The sequence below is a fragment of the Pan paniscus genome, chromosome 1 (assembly GCF_029289425.2).
Source record: "Pan paniscus chromosome 1, NHGRI_mPanPan1-v2.0_pri, whole genome shotgun sequence".
Lineage (NCBI taxonomy): Eukaryota > Metazoa > Chordata > Mammalia > Primates > Hominidae > Pan > Pan paniscus.
The window spans coordinates 109,167,011-109,191,802 of NC_073249.2; the positions used below are offsets into that span (position 1 = coordinate 109,167,011).

Below are 24,792 nucleotides of genomic sequence, written 5' to 3' on the forward strand. Positions count from 1 at the left end.
ATGGCTGCTGGAGGCAACTGGCACCGTCCACCTCCTCAGGAGTGGCTGCCACTCTGTATTTGTTATGACTACGGTTTTCCAGCTATTGTCTGCTGTTGACCTCCCAATGTGACAGCTAACCAATGCAACAAACTAAGTAGGCTAATTAATGGCAGCGAGAGAAGTCTCCCTGCCCCACCTGTGTTATACAACTGCACTGGATGGTGGTGATCTGCTCTTTTCAAAAGCAGCTAGAAGTAAAGACCCATGTGTTCACTTGCCTCCTACTGACAGCAGTGGAACCCAGTGAGGGACAGTACTTTTCTCCCTCACTCCATGAATGACCCTACAATGAATTATTTTTCCCCTAAAGCAAGGGAGAAAGAGTATAGATTTTAAAAGGGTATGTGACCCTTATTTTTCTATCTTAGGAAAACAGTAGCCAAACCACCTAGTCACTTGTGTACATATTTACATTTATTTACAAAAGTATCTACATCATCAGTAAAAACAATTTACTGACAAAAAAGCAAGCACCTAGTCATATAATAAGTTGATGACAGTCAAAACTAATGCTTGTTCTTTGTTAGTGGGTATTTCTTCTTAAAGCAGCTGCTTCAAGTTACATTTCCAACAGTTGTTCAAAAATTGTAATACTCAAATGAGAAATCAGATGGCTTTTTAGTTTTTAAAATAATTTAGTTATGCTGTTGTCTTCATCTTCTGTTACCAATCAATTGGAGCTACAAAAAAAAAATCATATTATTAACTTGTAAAATGCAGTAAATCTGGGCTGCAGACCAGGAGTCTTAATTACCCTCCTATTCTAAAGTGAATAGCCCTTTTGTAATAAACTCATCAAAGCCAAGGGAGCTAGGGAGCAGGGATGGAGGAAGAACTGCCTTGAGTGCTCTTGGGATACTAGTCTGAGTAACACTTGAAGAATAGCCTTCAGGATGCTGCACTCAATAGCAGCCCCAAGGCTCCTCCCGCTGACTCTCTGAGTATAACTGAAAGATTGAACAACAGAGCTGAGACTGTTAGACCCATATGTAAACTGTCACCCATTTGTAACAGCTACTTCCTTCTTTGCTACATGAAACTCCTGGGGATGGTTTTCTTCCTACCTCAAACTTACCTTCCTGTTTAGTCACCTCTGTGGCAATGACAGAACAATCTCTGGCTGTCTTGGAGTAAATCAGCCAAAAAACAAAACCGCATCCTTGAGCAAGCCCTCAAACCGAGTCCATTTCCCGGCCTCCTCCCCCATGGTCTGAGTATTTCCACAGAGCTCAAAATCAGACCAGGCCAGAGCTCCCCAAACATTTGTATCTCATTGGTAACAAGAATTCATGAGAAATTAGTGCTGTGGTCACAGGGGTGAGGTAAAGGACAGCAAACTAGAAGTTTCCCTCCTTGGGAGCCTCACAGAACATCAAATGGGTGCTGTGACTTTCTGAGGGGGATAAAGTGGGAAATGTTTGTAAACCAGGTTGGCAGGCACAGGATTCTTGTTGGGGCAGCTTTTTGCCGGTCTCTGGCTCCCCTGCCCTCTCCCAGCAGTCTCCTCACCCACTACAAGGAATCAAGCCTGCTTCTCCAGCTTGGCTCCTGCCTGAGATCCCACCTGTAAATCTTTCTTCTCAGAGAAATAGGACTCCCTGCTTCCTTTTTAATTTGGCTAACTTTGTGATCTGTTTTCTAGACACTTACACAAAAAATACCAGGGCACTCAGAAATTGCCTACGTTGAACTGCCTGGGTGAGAAGTGTGGCGTGGCCATTTCCCGTCAGATGTCTGCTATCTACTCATCTGTCCTCTGTTATTCCTAATTGGATTTAGTTCTTCCTCCTCCTACCCTCGCGCAGCTGGGGAAATATTGCATTTGTTCCTACTTATGCTTGCCCCTTTCTCATCTCCTCCCCCGATCTCCTCCATCTCCACCATATACAGAACCTTTTAACATTTTAATTTAACTTAATTTTTTTGATGCCCAGGCTGGTCTCTTAACTCCTGGGCTCAAGAAATCCTCCCACTAACTCCTAAGCTCAAGCGATCCTCGCACCTCAGCCTCCCAAGTAGCTGAGACTACAGGTGTGTGCTACCATACCCAGCTTCATAACCCTTTAGTAACTGAGCTTAGAGAATTCCCCCTGCTGCCACAATGGGTTCTTTAAATTTAAGAATAATTATTAAATAGGCAGTAAACACACATGATGCAGAATTTGAATAGTAAATAAAAATATACCAAGAAAAGTAAGCTCCTCTCTCAATCTCAGCCCCAAATACTCAGGTCTCTCCCTAGAATGCCACCTTAGAGAGGTCAGTGTTACCTTTCTAGACTCATCATTCCAAAGCAGTGCTTTTCATGCAAAATGTTCCTGCTCAAGAACCTATAATGGCTGCCTATTTCCATATCACTCCATTCTAAGGATCTCCTTGCAAATATTCAGTGTCTTTTGCCTCTACTTCAACTCGATGCCAGGCAGGTCAATCTTACTATCAAATAAATCACAACAGATTTAATTCCCTCTCATGTATTTGCCTCCGCTGTTTATCCCACCTGGAATGCCTTTTCTACTCCACTCTTGTTCTGAAAATGTAGGTCACATCCTACCCCCTCCAAAGCTTTTCTGATTATTCTGGCCTCTCCAATTCCCCTGCGTTGGTTGCTCAGCCCTTACCATCATATCACACATTCTGCCTATCACCTGTGCTTCCTGCCTAAGTCCTTCTAAGAGTTTCGTATGCTCACGTGCATCCATTCTCTCTCCCTGGTGTGGCCACAAGCTTCTTGTGGGAGGAGCCCTATTATATGCTTTCTCTGAATCCCACACAATGTCTAGCCTCGCTGGGTACTCTGACCCCCACCCTATCAGCTAGCGCAGTGCCTGGTATCGCATAATCTCCATAATGTTTGTTGTGATGAAAGGAACAGAGGAAGGGATGAGTTCCAGAATACCCATCCCCTTTCCCCGTGGCCCTGGATGATGCCCCCCTACCCCCATCATTGGTAGTGATGGCTATGCCTCCCCCATCCACTCAGAGTTCCCCTCCACTGTAACCACCTAGATCTCAGCAGAGACCTGACTTGGCTCTTGCACTCACCTGGGGCTCACGCATATTGCTCAGATCTGAAATGCCTTCCTCTGACCACAAGCCTGGAGGTCCCTACCTCTCCCACCTCACCTCATCTCCAGCTACTTGGCTCCTCTCTGCCCAGCCTCCTGGCCCATCAACCCCTCATGGCCTTGGGTCCTCCCAGCTTGGGTCTGTGGCCGGCTGAGCTGCCCCTTGGACTTCCTTGCCCCGAGGCTTCCTGCCACAGCTTGTTTCTCCTGCACTGTTCCACCTGGCAGCTGAGGAGAAAGGACACCTGTGGCCCATCCATCGATCCCACCTCACCTAGGCCCTTGCTGCTGCTTAGCCACCCTCACTTCATCCCTGCACTGACCACAGCAACTGACTCAACAAAACCAAAGGTCTTAACCCCTCGCCTACCTCCTTGTCTTTGCAGCTTTAACATGTAGCCTCCTCCCTCGAGTCTCTAACCCGGGGCTACCCTGGCTCTGATCCTGGACTTTGCTTCCCCAGTCCCGCCTCCTCTGCCCCTTCCCATCACCCTAGGGCATCTAGCTTTTCTTTCTTAGTGACCTCAGGTGCTCATGGCATCAATTACTGTCCAGATGAAGAGGCGCCCCAATCCGTAACTCTAGCGTGAAGCCCACACTCCAATTCTGTGCATGGACATCACTAGCCAGGTAATACACCAGCACCCCGAAATCAACCTGTCAAAGCAAAAATTCATAGTTTTCCTTCCCAACCAAGATTCCTGTGTGACTCCTCTGTGACACTTGGTCCTGTCGCTTTTATTTTTCTTGAAAAATAATAGTAACAATAATCATAATGGCTAACATTTATTGAAAACTATCATGAGCCAGCCACTATTGTAAGCATTGTACTTATATTAATATATTTTGACACAGTTATTTCTATGTGATTATCTATGCTATCATTGTCATTTCTATATTATCATTATGCCCATTTTCCACAGAAGACAACCAAAGCACAGAGAGTTTAAGTGACTTGTCCAAGGCCTGTGAGAAATGGAGCTGGCATTTGAACCAGGGAGTTTGGCATCAGAGCCTACACTGCCAGATGAAAGTTTTGCTAACAGGACCTCTGCTGTTTCTCTCAAACCTAGCTCTGCATATTCAGTTCTGCCACCATCACCTTGACTCAGGCCCTCTTCTCTGCTTGGCTGGATTATTTCATTACTCCACTAACCAGTGTCCTCATCTCATCTCCTATTAATTAGTCCCATGCTTTGCCAGCAGAGTGATCTTACTAAAGCATAGTTCTGCTAGAAAACTCTGCGGTTCTCCCTAAAGAATGACCCAAAGCCTCTCTCAAAGTCTCAGCCTGGCCCAACCTGCCAGCCCAGCCCCATCTTTCTCTAATGCCTCAACACTCTCTGCTCCAAAGAGGATGGCTTGCTCCTTCTTGTCCTGCCCTTCACACCCCGGGCCTTAACTCTTCCCCTCATCCCTCAACACCCAGCTCATGCCTCTGCCTCCTGACCACCAGTGGGATCTGCCAGGAGGGGGCCTCTTGGAGCATCCTATGGCGGTTTATTAAACCAACACTGCTGCTAATTGTGTTTGTGTCCTATCTTTTATATGTGACTACAGGCCCAGCTCTGACCCTGGCTCCTGAAGTGAACCCTATCCCTGATCCAACTTTTTCTGGGATGGGAGGTGGAGGGAGTGTATTGTAGTGGTTAACAGTATAACTCTTGGAGTCCAAAGACCTAGATTTAAATCCCAGCCCATCACTTACTAGCAACGTGACTTTGATATCTCACTTGACTTCTATGAATCTCATATGCGCTGTCTCTAAGCAAGGGGTATGATACTCCTCCTGCAAGGCTCATTGAGAGGGTTCCAGGAAATGGTATGCAGAGAGTGGCTAGTGCAGTGCATGGCACACAGTTGGTACTTAATACACTATGGTTAGTATATCTGCTGATGTTACTTCTTATTACTGTACAAGGCAACCAACAGATGAGTACAATCTGGCTTCCCAAGTAATGGGCATCTACAGCAGGGCTGCTGTTGTTCTGGCACAGAGTGAACAGCCTGCAGTGTACTTACTTGGTTCTGTCTGGTTTTCTGTCACATTTCAGAATACCTAAAAATGAAGAAATTGTCTTCTCAATTAAAGAACTGAAAAGAAAAGCTGAAATGTGGAGTTACTGACTGCCTATTAGAGGCCTAAATATGGAAAACTAAGCCAGAGCCCCATCACCCTGGGATTTCCTGCTATCCTATATGCTTTAAATCAAATCGGCTACAGAGCTGGTCCAAAGAGTTGTTCAAAAATTGGTCAGAACGTGATAGAAAACCAAATGCAAAAACTGTTGACAAAATGGCTAATTTTACCTCGTGCATAAGGCTGAAGATGCAGGGAAGGCTAGAATAGTTTGGACCAGTGCTGTCCAATAGAAATATAATGCAAGCCACATAAGTAATTTAAAATTTTTGGTATCCACATTACAAAGTAAAAAAAAAAAAATGTAAATTTTAATATTTTATTTAACACAATGTGTCACAAATATAAAATTATTTCAACATGTACTCAATATAAACATTTTTTAATGAGATATTTTACATTCTTTCACACACGGTCTTAGAAACATATTATTTTACACTCACAGCACATGATAATTTGGACTCCCACATTTCAAGTGCTCCATAGCCACATGTAGCTCATGGCTACTATTTCAGACATTAAGACACTGCTCCCACACATGCATGCATCACTTTCCTGCCCACAGTAGGCATCCGCCTGACCCTAGAACTATGCTAGTGGTTCAGAAGCTTAGTCAATAGGGTTGACTAGAGCTTATAAAGTTGTCTGTCAACTACAACTAGGCAGCTGGAGCTGTTTCCATTCAACTCTTTCCTCTTCTGAAGATTCCATGCCAAACATCTCACTATTTCCCAATTAATGACTTTAAGGTTGCTTAAAGGTTAAGATGCTTGCTGAGTTTTTTTGTTTGTTTGTTTTTTGAGACAGGGTCTCACTCCATCACCCAGGCTGGAGTGCAGTGGCACAATCTCAGCTCACTGCAACATCTGCCTCCCTCCCGCCTCAGCCTCCTGAGTAGCTGGGACTACAGGCATGCACCACCATGCCTGGCTAATTTTTGTATTTTTTTGTAGAGATAGTGTTTCACCATGTTGTCCAGGCTGGTCTCAAACTCCTGGGCTCAAGTGATGCACACAACTCGATCTCTCAATGTGCTGGGATTACAGGCATGAGCCACCATGCCTGGCCTCCAAATTGTTTTTTTTGAAGAATAAATTTTTTCAGATTATCTGGGGCTAACAGTACTGACCCAGTACTGACTAATTTTCTGTATATTGAATGACCTTTTTTTTTTTTTTAAGTGAAATCAACCAATTGTTTTGAAGTTCTATGGAAACTCAGTGCCACCTCTCTTTAGTTCAGGTATCCTGGGTTAGTTCTTTAATTGAGATCTACAACAACACTGAGTGGAAAATGATTTTGGTTTCTGGGAACCAACCTGTTCAGGAGATGATTAACTATTATACTGCTATCTGGGGATTAAAATAGATTTTTAAAAAATTTGAGCTCCCAAAATATTTTATGCATTGGGCAATAGCTGAAAACTTTCTTCAGCTGATCGTTATAATACTGTTTAGTGGAGAGTCAACTGACTGATAATCTATTACTTAGGGATGGATTTTCATGGTATTTACAACTTATAATATGAAAATGTTATCGTCAGGAAATTATATTTAGCACTGATATCGCAAAATAGTCTAGTTCTGCACTGACCAAGAAAACTTTCTGCAATGATAGGATTATTCCTTATCTGGGCTATCCAGTATGGTAGCCACTAGCCAGATGTAGGTATTGAGCACTTGAAAGGTGGTTAGTGTAACTGAGGAATGAATCTTAAATTTAATGGTATTTCATTTTAAATTATATATTTAAATAATCATATGTGGCTAATTGGCTACTATACTAAACAGTGCAGGTCTAAGGAAACTGAAATCTAGTTTATAAACTTGATTCACGACACAATGGATCCTAGATACTATCACTTGTAGAAAGTTTACTCTTTGGCATTCCCTGTCTGGCATATTTCCTTTTGGTGAAGGCTGGTATGGAAACTGCTGTGGCATCAAGAATATCTACTCTTCAGAATTACAGCCTGCTCCCTGTCCTTTGGGATTTGAGAGGGATTACTCATTACCAGGAATGAACAGGCTAGGAACAAATTCTCCAAGTCATCAGTTCTTCAAGCTGTATGACTGCCCAAGATTGCTAGGGGACTGAGAAGGCTCAGGAAGTAATACAAGCACAATTACTTGTATTACGCAAGTCACTTAACTCAACCAAAACTCCCTTCCTACCTGGGAGCCCCATTCGTGTTATATGACATGAAAATTACAGAGGTGGCAGCCTAAAGAGGTCTTTAGCAAACTCTGACTTGGAGACCAGAAGTTTAACTATATTTTGAAGCAGATCACAGGTAAAAGGAGGCTATGCAACAGGTCCAGGCTGTGTTCCCAGGCCTGTAAAGCTCTCTGTGGCCCAAGGATTCATTCTACCTTGAGATAATGCGGATCTTTGGAGGAACCTAGCACGCTCAGCAGTCCCACATAAGTAAAGCAAAAAAGTTTTTGTTTCTTTTCAAATGTCTAAAATTTCAAACTTTATTTTCATCCTTAAACTATTTTCTGACCTTTGGAAAACAATGCAAGTTTTCAAACTATTTTGTTTTAAAAAGCATACATACCATTCATATACAGCACAATACATGTTGTAATTACTGCTAATGGTATGGGTATAAGTGCATATCTGTGTCTTGAATGACCTATAAAAAAGAAAAGAAAAGAAATTCAACTAGTTGAACTGATCAAAATGGATCCTCATTATTTGCAGATTCCACATTGCGGTTTGCTTATTTACTGAAATTTATTTGTAATCCACAAATCAATACCCAAAGCAGTCATTCTCAGACATAAGAACAGTGATGAAAACTTTGAGTCACCCAATAAGCAGATTCCCAGCAGAGGTGGAAAAAGGTAAAGCTCTGCCTTCTTGTTTCAAGTTCTTACACTGTTAACAAGTGTCCTATTTGCAGTCTATTTAGTGCCATGATTTTGCATTTTTGTGCTTTTTTGTTGGTGATTTCACTATTTTAAATGGTCCCAAAGTATAGTGTTGAAGGGCTGACAAGAGTTCCTAAGTGCAAGAAGGCTGCGATGTGCCTTGCAGAGAAAATAGGTGTATTAGATAAGCTTCACTTAGGCATGAGTTACAGTGCTGTTGGCTATGAGTTCAAGGTCAATAAATCAACCCTATATATTAAGGTTTATTTAAACAGAGACACACATAAAACAAGGTTATAAACAGATCATTAACAAAAATGTTATGACTAGAGGCTCACAGGAACCTACCCCTGTATTTCCCCCAGGAACATTACTTCACTACTTGCTATTTCACTGTTAACTTGACTCTGTAGAACTAATATGAATAACAAGATTCGACTATTTCTAAACAAACTTATATGCACAAGCTTGATACATTCCAGACCCTGTGTTATTTAATAAAAGAAGCAAATGTTCCACTAGAAGGTTTGTTTCTGACCATCTCATACTGCCAGTGGAAGCAGAACTTGGCATTGTGTTTGGTAGGGCAATTCTGGCAGTTGTATATAATAAGCCTTAAAAATATTTACCATGAAGCATCTAGACATTGCACTAAGTCATGTGCCTATAGTCTCACTAAGTCATTACAATGTTGGGCAAGTGCCTTAACCTCTCAGGGCCTCCATTTTCTCACAGGGTAACTATACTCGAGACTAATAAATATACTTATCTCATAGGGTAGTTGCATTTAAGAACGGCTGTTATATACTGTCATTAACCTATTGAGTAGATGTTATTGGTATCTCTATTAATATCTTGTGACTCTGCAATTCCATTTCTAAGATGTTATCCTGGGGAAACTATCAATGATGTGCCCTTCTTCTCCCCGCAAAAAGGCACAAAGATATTTACTGCAGCCTTACTTAATATACCATAAGGCAAAAACAACCTAAGTTGTTTTCACAGCAGCTCCTTGTTTTCACAAAAAACTGTGGTATGTTCACAAGGTAAACTCTATCCAGCTATTGAAAATCCAAAATCAGAGTACACAATGCACTGCTAAAGGACTGGGGAGGGGTCACTAAGAACAAATGTGACATGGATATGGGAAAGGAGGGGAAAGGAAGGGAGAGGAGGAAGAGAGAGAGAAAATGAATGAATAAATGAGAATAAGGATATGATCACACTTTCCTTTTATTAGGAACACAGGTGTGTTGGAGCAAATAGGCAGTCACCGATTGGTCAGATTTGAGAAGACCCTGGCCAGAAACTGCTAGGTGCCCCCCGAACATCATTTTCCCTTCTTTAGTAGCAAAATTCAGATATTCTTTGGCAATAATACTCCCCAAGTAGTGTTTGTATACTTCCCTCAGGTGGCATACGATGCCTGGTTGCTTTTCTTTTCATGATGTCAGTGCCACTGAAGATCATTGTCTAGAGCCATAATTTCATCAAGGGTTTGCAAAGTGGTTTAGTCTATCATTCCTTCTTTACTAACTACAATCTTCACATAAAGATAAACTGCCCCTCATCAACAATGTGGTTACTCTGAGGTTCAATTTATATAGGAAAAGCAGCATTTGATTATTCTCTTTCTTTATCGTTTTTCAAAATAATGAGTTAGCTCCCAAGCATTCTCTAGAGATGACCAATGAGTTTTTAAATTTGGTTTTAGTACATTATGAACTCATGAACTGAGCACAACTGATGTGTTTCAATCTACTGAAGTTGTTATTCTTATTGATGTTCCAATTGTCTTATTTTTGGCCAGAGGGAACCTCTTCAGAGTGGCTCCTGAGTCCTGTTAGTACCATCATGTTAAGTCTTTTTGATAGCTTTCTTGTTATGTGGTAAAATAAGATACTCAAGGCTTATTTTAATGCATTCCATGCCCCAGGTATGGAATCAGCCAACTGTCCCAAAGGCCCTAGTTCATTTTCATGGGAAATGATAATTAGGTACCATAATCTGGGTGAAGGTGGCCAATCATCCTGGTTTTCCTGAAACTGAAGAGTTTCCTGGGATGTGAAATTCGGGTGCTGAAACTGGGAAGTCTGGGCACACCAGGTAACACTGGTCACTCAAATCTGGGTCCAAGAACCAAGAAGCATGCAAATTGCTACAGGACTGGCTCTTGTTTCTAGAACATTTCAATGGACAGAACCAGGAAATACACGATTTTCTAAGAGACAAAATACATTAATGGGTCATGCTGGCATTTTGCTGAACCCTATTAAGCTGCCAAGATTCAATGGTTTTTGACTAGAGAAACAGCAATTTCATATGGTTCAAATTAATACCTTTAAATAAATCCAGGGCTACAATTTTTACTTAACCTAATCAATTTACAGCTGAATCTCCTTTCTTTCATGCCAAACATCCCAATATTCAATAACAACAATATAAATATTCATTTGCATTTTCCTGCAATACATACTCAACAGTAACCAAATACCAGTATTACTGCTAACTACATAATTACTTAAAACATTACAATTTTTTTTCTTTGTAGTTCTTTTTATCCTTAGAATGCAGCCCCTTGAAATATGCACCCAAATTACTATGTTTTGAAAACACTTGGAATGGTTCCTCTATTTGGGGTTATTCCACAAACTTGATTCATGGCTTAGTACGTTAGCTTCACTTGGCTTTAAATATTTTGAGTTTCAGGTTCACAACAAAACTGAGCAGAAGTTACAGAAAGTTTGTACATACATCCTGCCCCTACACATGCATAGCCTCCCCATTATCAATATCCCTCATCAGAGTGGTACATTTTTTAGAATTAATGAAACCATTCTGATACATCATTATCATTAAAAAATCCACACTTTACATTAGCATTCAGTTGTACATTCTGTGGGTTTGGACAAATGTATAATAACATCGTTACAGTATCATACAGAGTATTTTCACTGCCCCCAAACTCCTCTGTGTTCCACCTATTCATATCCCCTGCCAACTACTAATCTTTTTACAGTCTCCACAGTTTTGCCTTTTCCAGAATGTCACATAGGTAAAATTTACATAGCATGTAGCCTGTTCAGATTGGATTCTTTGACTTATAATATGCATTTAAGTTTCCTCCATGTCTTTTCATGGCTTGATAGTTCTTTTCAGTGCTGAATAATATTCTATTGTCTGTATGTACCACAGTTTATTTGTCCATTCACTTACTGAAGGACATCTTGGTTGCTTCCAAGTTTTGACAATTATTAATAAAGATGCTATAACCATCCATGTGAAGGTTTTTATGTCAACATAAGTTTTTAATGCCTTCAGGTAAATAGCAAGAAGCATGACAATTGTGTTGAATGGTAAGAGTACATACAGTTTTGTAAGAAACTGCCAAACTGTCTTCCAAAGTGGCTGTACCATTTTGCATTCCCACCTGCAATGAATGAGAGTTGCTCCACATCCTCACTGGCATTTGGTGCTGTCAGTGTTCTAGATTTTGGCCAGTGTGATAGGCGTGAAGTGGTATTTCATTGTTGTCTTAGTTTCCATTTCCCTGTTGCCTGTTGACATAGGACATGCCTAGCTAATTTTTGTATTTTTACAAAATAGAAAATAGTAGAAATGGGGTTTCCCCATGTTGGCCAGGCTGGTCTTGAACTCCTGACCTCAGGTGATCTGCCTGCCTCGGCCTCCCAAAGTGCTGGGATTACAGGTGTGAGCCACCGCACCCGGCCCAGGAGTATCTTTTTATATCCCTATTTGCCATCTGTATATCTTCCTTGGAGAAGTGTGTGATGAGGTCTTTGACTCATTTTTTAATTGGGTTGTTTGTGTTTTTCTTGTTGAGTTTTAAGAGTTTTTTGTATATTTTGGATAACAGTCTTTTATCAGATGTGTCTTTTGCAAATATTTTCTCCCAGTCTGTGGCTTGGCTTCTCATTCTCTTGAAATTGTCTTTCATAGAGCAATGTTTTTAATTTTAATGAAGTACAGCTTACCAATTCTTTCTTTCATGAATCATGTCTTTGGTGTTGTATCTAAAAAGTCATCATATCCAAAGTTATCTAGGTTTTCTCTTATGTTTTAGGAGTCTTATGGTTTTGCATTTTACATTTAGATCTATGGTCCATTTTGAGTAAAATTTTGTGAAGGGCATAAGGTCTGTGTTTAGATTCATTTTTTTGCATGTGGATGTCCAGTTGTTACAGCACTATTTGTTGAAAAGATCATCTTTGCTCCATTGTATTGCCTTTGCTCCTTTGTCAAAGATCAGTTGACCATATTTATGTTGGTTTATTTCTGGGCTCTCTATTCCGATTCACTGATCTATTTGTCTTTTATTTTTCCACCAGTACCACACTATGTTGACTACTGCAGCTTTATAGTAAGTCTTGAAGTTGAGTAGTATCAGTCCTACAATTTTGTTCTCCTTCAATATTTTGCTGGCTATTCTGGTCTTTTGCCTGCCCATTTAACCTTAAAATCAGTTTGTTGATATCCACAAATGACTTCTGATATTTTGCTTGGGATTGCACTGAATTTATAGAGTAAATTGGAAATAACTGACATCTTCACAATAAGGAGTCTTCCTATCTATGAACATAGAATATCTCTCCATTTATTTAGTTCTTCTTTGATTTTCTTCATCAGTTTTGTTGATTTTCTCATATAAATCTGGTACATATTTTGCTATTGTACCTAAGTATTGCATTTTTGGGGTGCTAAGGTAAATGGTGTTGTGTTTTAAACTTCAAATTCCACTTGTTCATTGCTGTTATAGAAAAGTGATTGACTTTTGTATATTAACTTTGTATCCTACAAATGTGCTATAGTTTTTTATTAGTTCCAGGAGGTTTTTGGTCAATTCGTTTGGATTGTATACATAGATATTCATGTCATCTGAGAACTAAAACAATTTTCTTTCTTTCTTCTCATCTGTATAACTTTTATTTCCTTTTCTTGTCTTATGGCATTAGTGCTTATAGTACAATATTGAAAAGGAGTGGTGAGAAGAACATTATTTCCTTGTTCTTGGTCTTAGTTGGAAAGCTTCAAGTTTCTCACCATTACAGATGATGTTAGCTGCAGGGTTTTTTGTAGGCATTTGTTAACAAGTTGAAAAAGTTTCCCCTCTATTCCTAGTTTACTGAGAGTTTTTATCATAAATTGATGTTGGATTTTGTCAAATGCTTTTTCTGTATCTATTGGTATGATCATGTGATTTTTCTTTCATAGTCTGTCAATGTGATGGATTACATTAATTGATTTTCATATGTTGAACCTGCCTTGCACACCTGAGATAAATACCACTTAGTCATGATGTATAATTCTTTCTATATGCTGTTGGATCCAATTTGCTAATATTTTGTTTAAGGTTTCTACATGTATGTTCATGAGAAATATTTGTCTTAATTTTCTTTTCTTGTATTGTTCTTTGGTTTTAGCACAAGAATAATGCTGGCCTCATAAAATGAATTGGAAAGTATGCCCTCTGCTTCTATCTTCTAAAAGAGATTATAGAGAATTAGTATTTCTTCCTTAAATATCTGGTAGAATTCACCAATGAACCCATCTGAACCTGGTGCTTTCTGTTTGGGAAGATTATTAATTACTGATCTGATTTATTTAAACTGCCAGGCTGAAGTGATCCTCCCACCTCAGTCTCCCAAGTAGCTAGGACTACAGACACATGTCACAACACCTCAGTAACTTTTTAATTTTTAGTAGAGATAGGGTCTCCCTATGTTGCCCAGGCTGGTCTCGAACTCTCAGCCTCAAGCAATCCTCCTGTCTTGGCCTCACAAAGTGTTGGGACTATAGGCATAAGCCACTGCACGCAGCGTTCTTTCTCAATTTTTAAAAGCAGAGTGCACATTCTTAATCACTATTCTTCCCAGTGGAAAGTCATAAAAGTCACAAGAGACCAACTTAAATCAGTCCAAAAATCCTCCTACTTCTGTTTCTGCCTGTTACATTTCATCTGGTTCAAACTTTGTTCAAATATTCTTAACATTCTTTATCTCAGTCTACATAATATTATTTCCTATGTTGCATTTCTTTCCTTCTTCTCCTTTTTCCTACTTCCGCATACTTTTGTGTTTCTATGATGAATTTTTCCAATTTCTCCCTTTTTTCTTAGGAGTAAGATCAAAGGGTGTTTTTTTCAGGCTCTACCTTCAGTGACTTACTCCCTGCAGGTAACATAATGTCCACACAGCTATGAAAGAAAGATCATCTAGTTGAACTCAGAACAATGTTTGTTCTACATAACTTCAGGTCGGAACTGAACAATGTTTCTTTTATGTTCTTGGTCCATAAATGTGGACAATAGTTGGAAACTGGTACTCTAGAGAATATCCTCTTGCCTACCCCTTCAAAAAATGTGCTCTTTCCCTAGGCTCCCATTTAGAGTTCTGTGTCAATGTGGAGGGTGTTACAATCATCCTACTTCTTCCCAGCAGTTATCCAAAAGAGAATGGTGAAGTGCACTGGGTTTCTTTACCTGGAAATAGCCTTTGACTCTCAAAGGTACTCAGATTTTATTTTCCTCTTTCACAGCCAAATATATAACTGGCCTATTGGACTACCCCTCTTCTTACTTAAAGCCCAGGAATCTGGTTCCTACCCTCATCTATTCACAAGGTCTGTCAACAATGACCTCCTAAGTGCCAAATCCACAACCTCTTCTACATTGTCCTCCTTAAACCATTGGCTGTATATAATGTTATACCAAATGTCCTCTCTTGAAACTCTTCCTGTATCCTGAATAACAACTAGCAGTTTTATAGTGACTGACTAACCATCAATACTCTTTCCCACATGCTAGTTTATTTAATTTCCTCAGCCCTTGTAAAGTAAGTATTATTATCCCCCACATTCACACTGCCAGTAAGCAATGAAATCAGGTCTAGGACCTAGGTTTTCTTGCTCCCAATCCCATGTTCTCTTCTATCCAGAATTTTCTCCTGCCCTCAACTTCTCAATTTTCTAATCTGTATAAGTCTGTCTATATTCACGTGCTGCCATAAACCAGCTTTCTGACCTTGAGGTCTCTGAACATCTGTAGCATGGGCATAAAACCTCCATGCTATCTACTCTGACCGCAGATAAGGAGATAAGGAGGAGCAAAATGTAGGAGCATGACACAAAGGCAAGAAATAATTGCTCACTAGCTTTCTTTCCATCTCCCAATGCCTTGGAGCTGCAATTTTCAAATGGTTAACCAATGGAAGTAAATTCCAAATTCCAGATTATAATTCTCCATCTTTGAGTCATCTTCTTACTTTTACTTCCCAGTACAGTGGGAAAACACAGTGCTTTGAGTTCAGATGGAGTTGGATGTCAAATCCTGGCTTTGCTCTTAATAAATGTGTATATTTGGTCAAGTTATTTAACCTCACTGTGCCTCAGATTCCTCCTTTATAAATACCCACACCACTGGGTTGTTGTGTGGATTAAATGTGACACATTTATGTAAATCATTTACAGGAGTTTGTTGTGGAGCAGGCCTTCAGTAAGTATTAGTTCATTCCCCCAGTACAATACGAGGTGGACAAGAACTCTGTCCTCAATCTTAACTGTCTCTAAAATTCTCGTTTAGATTGTGTTTAACTAGTTAGTAACCCCATTGCCCCATTTCTGGGTTGCAGTGATGGTATGACAGCAGATGTCATGACTAAAATGACGACAAACCACAAAAAGGTCCTACTAGACAAAATGTTACAAGAAACATGAGATAATGAGGTAAAAAATTAAGTTACATTTGACCAATATCTACTATGTATATCTATATGGTATGGGTTTCTCTAGCTCATTCGTATGAATAAATCAAAGAAAACTTTAAAATTTGATTTACTTTGAAATGTATAGAGAGTCAGGATGGTATCATACAAAAACACTCTGGAATTCAAAGACCTAAATTTTAATTCTATCTCCAATACTTAAGTGACCCTGGGCAAGTCACCCCACCTGGTTGACCCTGTCTCCTCATTCTTTTTTTTTTTTTTTTGAGACGGAATCTCACTCTGTCACCCAGGCTGGAGTGCAGTGGTGTGGTCTCAGCTCACTGCCAGCTCCACCTCCCGGGTTCATGCCATTCTCCTGCCTCAGCCTCCCGAGTAGCTGGGACTACAGGTTACAGGTGCCCACCAACACACCCGACTAATTTTTTGTATTTTTAGTACAGACGGGGTTTCACCGTGTTAGCCAGGATGGTCTTGATCTCCTGACCTCGTGATCCACCCGCCTCAGCCTCCCAAAGTGTTGGGATTACAGGTGTGAGCCATCGCACCCGGCTACCTGTCTCCTCATTCTTAAAAGGTAAGTAACAACTGTCTGGCCAATCTAAAATGATAGTGGTGAGGAGCAAATGAGGCATTTATTTGAAGGGTTTGCTAAAGGAGAGCAGGCTAGTCAATGTGAGTTAGTTTGCTTCACTGATAAAGCATTGGAAAGTTTAGATGAGAAATCAAAACCTGAAAAAGTAAGATCTAGTATTTAACTGTTATACTTTCATGGATTTGTATCTATTATGATGCATGTGGTTCCACACAAAAGCATTCAAAAATCATCTCAGAAAAAAAAAAAAAAAGATCCTAGACTGTTACTGTTCAAAAGAACCATTAAGATCATTAAGTTCAGCTCCTGGTTTGCATTTTAAAAGGAGAAGGTCCTCCAATATTTGGTTAACAGAAACCAGGGTCAGAAGCCCAGACATATGTCTCAGATGTCAACACTACTCCAGGATTTAAACCTAAGACCTATCAAGCAACATTCCTCAAACTTTCAAAATCTATTGTATATATGTGAACTATCAATTTGGAAGAAAATGTAAAAGAAGGATAAATCACCATTATTTAATAATTAAAAGAATTTTTTCAAATTAATAGTACTTATTTCAAATCAATAAGAGGAATATCATTCCTCTTATGTTCTTTTACCAGACTATCTACAGGGAAAGTAATCTTACTTTCAGTAAGAGTAATTTTACTTTGTGTCTTCAAATTCTAATGGCAAACATAAAGTTAAACATAAAGTTTTGCAAGGGCAAAACCTTTAAAAATCCCCTAAAATATTCCATGTAATTCTATAGAGGGATCTTACTCAGAAATTATTTCCTTCAAGTATTTTGTCTCTTGGAACACTTAAAACTTTTCAAGATTTCAACTTGCTTGCTCTGTCTATATGTGGTCATCTTCTTCCCCCTTGTCAGTTAGATGCAGCACACATATACCAAAAGGCAAAAGCACACTGGTTTTATTTTTTGTTGTTCCCATTATAAAGCAACTATCTGCTTTTACAACAAATTGCATTTCCATATCGTATGCCTTGGGTATTATGTAACACTCAAAAGGTGGAATTAATAAAGGAATGTTTGCTCCAAGCTTAACTATTTTAACTTTGCAGCTCGTTTTAAAAACTTCTTGCAATTGTGTGACTTGTACAAACAGTGCTCCTTTGAGTGACACCTCTGTGGGTTTGATCTTTTCTCTGTCTTCAAAAATCAAATCTATCAGTTATAAATTGGGACTCATTTGCACTTTTTCTTTTTTTTCTCCGTGTTTCATAACTTTAATAGAATATTCTAACTATTATGTACAAATTGAAAACACTGTATTCAGTTATAAATGTGTTCTAAGGTTAGGCTGAGCACTCTCTACAGGCCTGGTCAGCGTGGACAAGGCCATCCCCGGCTGCCACAGAGCGCTGTCACCCACTTGGAAACCCCACTCACCAGCCACCAACCGGTCACACCAACCAGGACCTTCAGACAGGATGAATGGCGGGGCCCAGCAATGGGACTACTGAGAAAGCAGGACTTGACGCTCATATGCTCAAATGAAACGCAGGACTTCCCAGCCCAGCCCCTCACTGGAGAACACTGCCGAATCCCAACTCCGGCAGCAGGGCGGTGCCTGTGTCACGAGGACAGGCTCGCGTCTTCAGCCCTGGTGGCAGGAAGCAGTGTTTCTTCCGCACAGCCCTTGCTCCTGCTAGGAAGTGGCACATCTTCCTGCTCAGGTCACCAGGGTGGTTCAGAAATGGCAAGGACGAGCGACAGCAAAAGGCCGCAGTCCTCACAGGCAAGAAGGGATAAATAAATATGAGGTGACCCGTGGCAGCTCTCGCCTGAGCTGGTGTGCCACAACCCTGACCCAACCCTTAAAAAAGAAGATCAAAAAGCAACATCCTAAGGAGAATACGGCCCTACTCTACACAGCCCTTCTGAGATGATTAGCATACAGCAGGTGATGCAGGCGGCACACTCAGCAGATTAAGCAGCTGAAAACAGAGAGTGGGTTTCTTCAAATGAAAGGAAAGAATTCAGTCCAACTGCAGGAGTGGTAGGAGAGGTTCTAGATCCCTGGAACCTCATCATCAGACCTCGGCCCTTTTAGCCAAGTGATCCCCACCCCATCCCACCCCACCCCAATGGGGTCTATGGGGCCCTCCCGCAGGGAAGGGCCCAGGCAAGTCCAGAGCTACAGGCACCAAGGCTGCAGAGGGTATTGGACAAAACCTCCTGTTTCTGAAATGCATTTCAGTTGCCACTGTACACATTAAGCAAAATAATAAGGAAAAAGGAAAAGTGAAAGTGAAAATCATGCACTTGAAAACGATTAGATGGAGTAAGCGCTGTCGACGGGATTGTGCCGCATGCGGCAAAGACTGAGGCCTCCCCCTACAGGCCCGGAGTCGCGACAGCCGGTCTGCCAGGTGCCCACCTCCACTTCCTACTGCTGCTTGCATTCCGCCGGCTGGCTGGGTTCCTTGTTGGGATTAATTTCCACCTCATCCTCATCTTCTCCCTCCTCGTCACCTTCTAATTCGTCCTCTTCTTCACCTTCGTCAAAATTGTCATCATCCTTTAAGGCCTCCCCAGCGAAGTACAGCACAGCCTGTGGTCCGCTCACGGAAAAAGTGTCCAATTTCAAAATCAGAGGCTAATACGAATTCAGAATCTTTACCCAGTGATTCTCTGTCCCCAGATGCTTTCAGTGGATTGAAGAAGTTGAAAAATGACTCGTTGGATACTTGTTTGGTAATTGTTCTAACAGTGCCTGGACCCTTACGCTTCTGCTTCTTCTTGATGGTTTTGACAGTAACATTCTTTCCTTTCTTCCAGTCAATAGTACACCCGTCGCAGTCCATGATCTCAGGACCTGCAAATGAAAAGGGATCAGCCTTATCTGGTTCTGATTTCATCTTGCAGGTTTTTGTCAGGACTGAGTTGGCAAAGCAGTCGTTGGGTTGAAAGTGGAACTCTTAATATGAAAGACATAGGCTGTCCAGGGTCAGAAAACTTCACTTTAATATCCTGCAGGTATTTCAAGATTGGTTCATCATATTCCTGGACTAATTCACTTAGCATATCTACATTTCTAAAGATGGTAAACCAGAACTCTGGAATTCCTTTGGGATTTGGCTCTTCAGCTGTTGCTGCTGCTTTTTCTGTTATGACTACTTTATTTTTCCTGTCTCCAGCCAATTTCTCCTCCTCTTCATTTTCACGGTGCCATTCTGATTCCATATCAGATGTTGGTTCAACATCACCGGTGATAACTTCTCTTCTCTCGTCAAAGAGAGGCTGGTATAATGCTGCATATTTTCTTTCCAAGTCATGAACTTCTTCATAGAACTTGGCTTCTATATGAGCGCATCACACCTGAATTTGTTTCAATGCATTAATTCTTCTTTTTACTGCTTTAGGTAAAGTTTCGATGTAGCTGGAAGGGGTGTGAGGGGCATTGTCAAGTCGCTCCTGTAAAGCTGCCAAAACTCCAGGATTCTGCATCACCTGATCCGTGAGCTTTTCCGTCTTACTTGCATTTTTAGCAGCTTCCACGAAATCTGAAGGAACCCCATCTGAAAAACTGTTATCTGCCATCTGAATGTTCTTATCCCCTTGTCTGGTAAACCAAGTCCCGTGAGTAACTAGGCTAAGGCACTCAGGCCAGTCCTCGGGGAGCACACGCCGCCCATCTGGCTCGCACCGCACAGCTCCCAACAGCTAAGATGCAATGCCAAGGACTTTCTTCCCCATCAGACATGCCCTCGTCCACACGAAACTTACAATCAAAACCCCAGTTAGCCCAGCCTGACCCCACAGATGCTCACGATGACCATCGCCCTATGGAAAAACTCAAATTCCTAAACATCTAATAAAGAGGTCCTGGACGTCTCCACCTTAAAAACGGGAAGCCTGAACGCTCCTCCGGGTGCGCCGCGGCCCTCCGGGTACGCGGGGCTGGCTGGGCTAGCGGGAGATTTGAGCTGCCGGCCCCCTCTCGCCGCCCTCTACGCCTCCTCCGCTGGGCCGCCGCCGAGGAAGCGGCCCGCAGCGCAGAACAAAGCGACTTGACCTTCAGGGCAGTGGGCGGCAGGGCAGGGGCGCACCGGGTGCTGGGAGGGGCCGCTCCAGGCCCCAAGCCCCAGGCCCGCCGCGGCGGCGCTGCCCACCCTGACGAGGACGTCTACTTTTTCTTGAAAAATGTCTTTCCTTTCCCAAAAGTGACTCTGCTTTGTCTGAAAATAATATAACTTTAATGGCTTTAAGTTATTGTTTGAAAGGGTTCAGAAAAGACAATAAATGGGAGACTTAGAATGGCTCACCAGTTAAAATCTAAGTTTCTTATATTTCTTGTATTTGCTAATTTCCCTTATCTGTTTCAGCTGCTTGTTCAGAAAAATTTCATTCATAGACTCACCTTATCCCAGCCCTAGAGACTCATATTCTCTATTTGCCCTGGAATCCTGTTCACTATTTACAATTATATTATTCTGAATAATAGTATTTACTATTTTCGTCTCTTCTTTTATATTTTAATAAACCACTTTCAAGTCACTGACCTTTTTGTTTGTTAAACTGGGGATATAATGTAAAAAACAGATAATAAAAATTACAAATGTAAATAATACTAAAACAACATTAGAAAATCATAGCCAAGACAGATTGTCATGATATTAACTTAGTGTTAGGTCTAAGGAAACATATCAAATGCATGTTCCTGTAGTAGATATGTAACCTTTCAGAACATAATGATATTATAACAATATTATAAAGCAGCATTGTGAATAGTTAAAACCATGGGCTCTAGAGCCAGATAGCCTCTACTGAAAGCCAGGTTCTGCCACTTACTAGCTGTTACCTTGAGCAAACAACTTAAACTCTCTCTCTGTTGGTTTCTCACCAGGAAACAGGGATAAGTACTAGTACACAACTTATAGGTTGTATGAGGATTGATGTGAAGATTGAATTAATTAACATATGTATTAGAATGGTGCTCAACACAGAAAGTGCTAAATAATGTTAGCTTTGTATCTATAATGGGGTTTCTGTTAAAAATTGTAACTTGTTTTACATTTCAAAATTGTGAACCTTGTGTTAGTCACCACATCTGTGGTCTGAAAGCCTCCATGACACATTTAGTTATTTACTCACCGCTGCTTGGGATACAGGTTGTCAAACTGATTGATGATGTTTTATTAAATAATGGATTGCTAAGAGTACACTGTATTTTTTGTGGAAGATCATTTTCCATCTTAAAATATATACTGGTTGAGTTACGTTTACATTGCTCCATAGGACAATCCCATGAGTATATTATAAGTCCTCGATGGCTGTTGTAATGCTCCGGTATCATGCATTGGACTTCAATGCTTCCATTAGTCAATGCACAAGTTAGTGTAGGAGATGGAAGAGACTCTGGAAAAAAAAGTGTAATATTTAGTACAGAAAATAGTAATATTTAGACTTATCATCTGCAAATTTATGAAGAGCTCGCAACCTCCTTACGAGCTTGAAAGGATGAGCAGACAAACTCCTTGAGCATCAAGGAGCGAGAATTCTTTCTTTTGCTAGGTCAGATCTACCTGTTCAAATTTAACAGAATAAATTCAGACCCTGATATGGTTTGGCTCTGGGTCCTCACCCAAATCTCATCTTGAATTGTAATTCCCATGTGTCGAGAGAGGGACCTGGTGGGAGGTGATTGTACCATGGAGGATGGTTTCCCCATGCTATTCTCGTGATAGAGAGTGAGTTCTCATGACATCTGTTGGTTTAAAAGTGTGTGGCAGTTCTCTCTCTCTCCTGCTGCCTTGTGAAAAAAGTGCTTGCTTCTCCTTCGCCTTCTGCCATGATTGTAAGTTTCCCGAGGCCTCCCCAGCCATGTGGAACTGTGAGTCAATTAAACCTCTTTTCTTTATAAATTACCCAGTTTCAGGTAGTTCTTTATAGCAGTGTGAAAACAGACCAGTACAGGCCCCAAATCCCTTATCCTCAATTCTTAAATCAAAAAATCTCTGAAGCCAAAAGAGTCTTCACAAGTTGGTAGCAAAATCGTTTAGCTGCAAATCCTGACCTGACCTGAATTAACACAAGGATTTGAGTCTTTCTCACTCACTTCAAATATTCATTATCGTTTCACCACAAAAATATTCCTGTGCTTGGCAGGACACAGTGGCTCATGGCTATACTCCCAGCACTTTGGGAGGCTGAGGCAGGAGGATGGCTTGAGGCCAGGAGTTCAAGACCAGCCTGGGCAACATAGCAAGACCCTGTCTTTATAAAAAGTTTAAAGATTAGCCAGCCATGATGGCTCCTGCCTGTAGTCTCAGCTACTTGGAACTGCTTGAACCAAGGAATCTGAAGCTACAGTGAGTTATGATTGTGCCAGTGCACTCTAGCTCACTACACACAGTGGGCTATGATTGCATCAGACTGAGACCTTGTCTTTAAATATATAGGAATGAAGTAAATACTTGTTCCTATGCTTGACCCATAATTAAGTGGGGTGCTTAATATGCAGAGGAAATACTTTGTATTACCTTTCCAAAATGTAAAAAAAAATTTTAATTCCATAACACGTCTGACTCAAAGCATTTTGTGAAAGGAAAGTCCATAATACATCTGACTCAACACATTTTGTGAAAGGTGGAGCTACACAGAGCCTTGTCGGGCCCTGCCTATTGGTTGGGCTGGACCTGTTAACAGGCAGTACAGGGCGCAGCATGTGTCACAGACCTGCCTGTCCAGAGGCCTCGCTCCCACCCTTCTTCTAGGAAGTGCCTCCTATTGGCTAAGGCATCATGGACCTACAAGGATGAGTTAAGACACTAACATGTCACATTCTGCCATTGTTGCCCTTTAAAAGCCTCAAGGCTAATTACTTTGTCCTATGAGTCATTTATTTGTTAATTCATATGCCTTCTTGCGTCTCAGCTACCCTCCAGCAATTAATCATAAGAGGCTTGAGGAAACATGCAAAAACATATGTAATATACAACAATGGTCATGGTAGCACTGGGATAATAAAGTATTGATACATTATAAACATCTAATAAAAAGAGCATTTAAGTAAATTTAGGTTCACCAAGATAATGGAATACTATGTTGTCATTTAAAATGATGTTTTCTAAGACAAGTTAATGCTTATGCTCCAATTATAATCTGAAAAATAAAAGCATTTAATGGTTCCCCCATCTTCTCCTCCTCCTGAATTCCTTCTCGCTCAGTTAAATAAAGTACCCAGCCTGCCTTGGTAGAAACCAGAGTCACACACTGACTTCCCTTTCTACTTGGAGCTTCCTAGTTTTTAAGTTTAATCTAGCTCACACAAGTCCTTACATACTTCCTTAAGATTTTCTTTAATTAAAAAGACTTTTAATCATCTTTTAAGCAGTGGAATTTCTCAGAATTAAATCTTCAGTGGCAATCCAATCCAATGGATAAGAAGTTGCTCTAGTTGACTCAAAATTGAAAGCCTAGAGCCCTGCTCTCCTAACTTCCTCTGGTCCCTTTTGCCCACCCCACCCCATAGCAGCCCTCAGGGGACTTCCAAGGAACATGCATCCCCAGAATAGTTCAAAAATGCCTGTTCTCAGTATTTCATATACTTATGCCTGCCTCTGTAACTAGGCTGGGCATTTCTCAGGGGCAGAAAACCAAGCTTTCTACCTCCTTAGAAATGGTCCTTTGAAGCATTTCTCAAATTTTAAGGTGCCTAAGAATCACCAAGGGTGCTTGTTAAAAATACAGATTCCTGAGCTCCACCATCCCAGGTGCTTCTGATGTGTGTGGCCTGTTTGTTCTGTTGCAGATTCTAATGTATTGATCTAGCTCTGCCAATGTCTAGTCTTTCATCCAGCACTTTCTGAACTGAACAGAGGTGCATCATCAGCCCCAGAGACTGTGTATCTTTGGAGGGCAAAGACTAGGTATGACTCACCTTTCAACCACAGCACATGACATAATGCAAGGCACACAGATGGCTCCTCACAAGCAGTACTGGACAGATGGGGAGACAGATGGATAGAAGGATAGATTCAGAGAGACAGTCTTCAAATAAAATGTAAATTCTTCTACCAGCTATCTCCAAAGAGGTACAGTATGGTGTTTAGCATGGACTCAGAAGCCCAGCTGCCTGAGTGCATATCCCAGCTTCATGACTAAGAGCCATTTGACATTGGGCAAGTTACTTAAATCACCTTGTGTCTAGGTTTCCTCCTCTCTACAATAAGGACACAAATAGTACTTACTCTATCAGACTGTAATGAGATTAAATGAGTTAACACAGATAATAATCAATATATGAATTAACATGTAGTGCCTGCACAGAGTAAGTATTTAACAAATGCTAGCTGTAATACAGCACACAGCCATTGGCTG

General features: G+C 40.9%; 1 protein-coding gene and 1 pseudogene across 2 annotated transcripts in view; both read right to left on the minus strand.

Annotated features, from left to right (window-relative positions):
* Positions 1-434: 434 nt before the first annotated feature.
* CD58 (CD58 molecule) overlaps positions 435-24,792 on the minus strand; it is a 56,227-nt gene continuing 31,869 nt past the window's right edge. The window contains exons 3-6 of one of the 2 annotated variants that reach the window (XM_003805620.5): positions 21,565-21,828; positions 7,811-7,888; positions 5,133-5,169; positions 435-722 (exon numbers count right to left, since the gene is read on the minus strand). In XM_003805620.5, the coding sequence (XP_003805668.3) occupies positions 713-722; positions 5,133-5,169; positions 7,811-7,888; positions 21,565-21,828 (389 nt within the window). In that variant the 3' untranslated portion in view covers positions 435-712. The remainder of the gene's footprint in view (positions 723-5,132; positions 5,170-7,810; positions 7,889-21,564; positions 21,829-24,792) is intronic. The other variant, XM_008973404.5, reaches the window with a different exon arrangement.
* Positions 18,601-21,551, minus strand: LOC100991870 (nucleosome assembly protein 1-like 4; annotated as a pseudogene).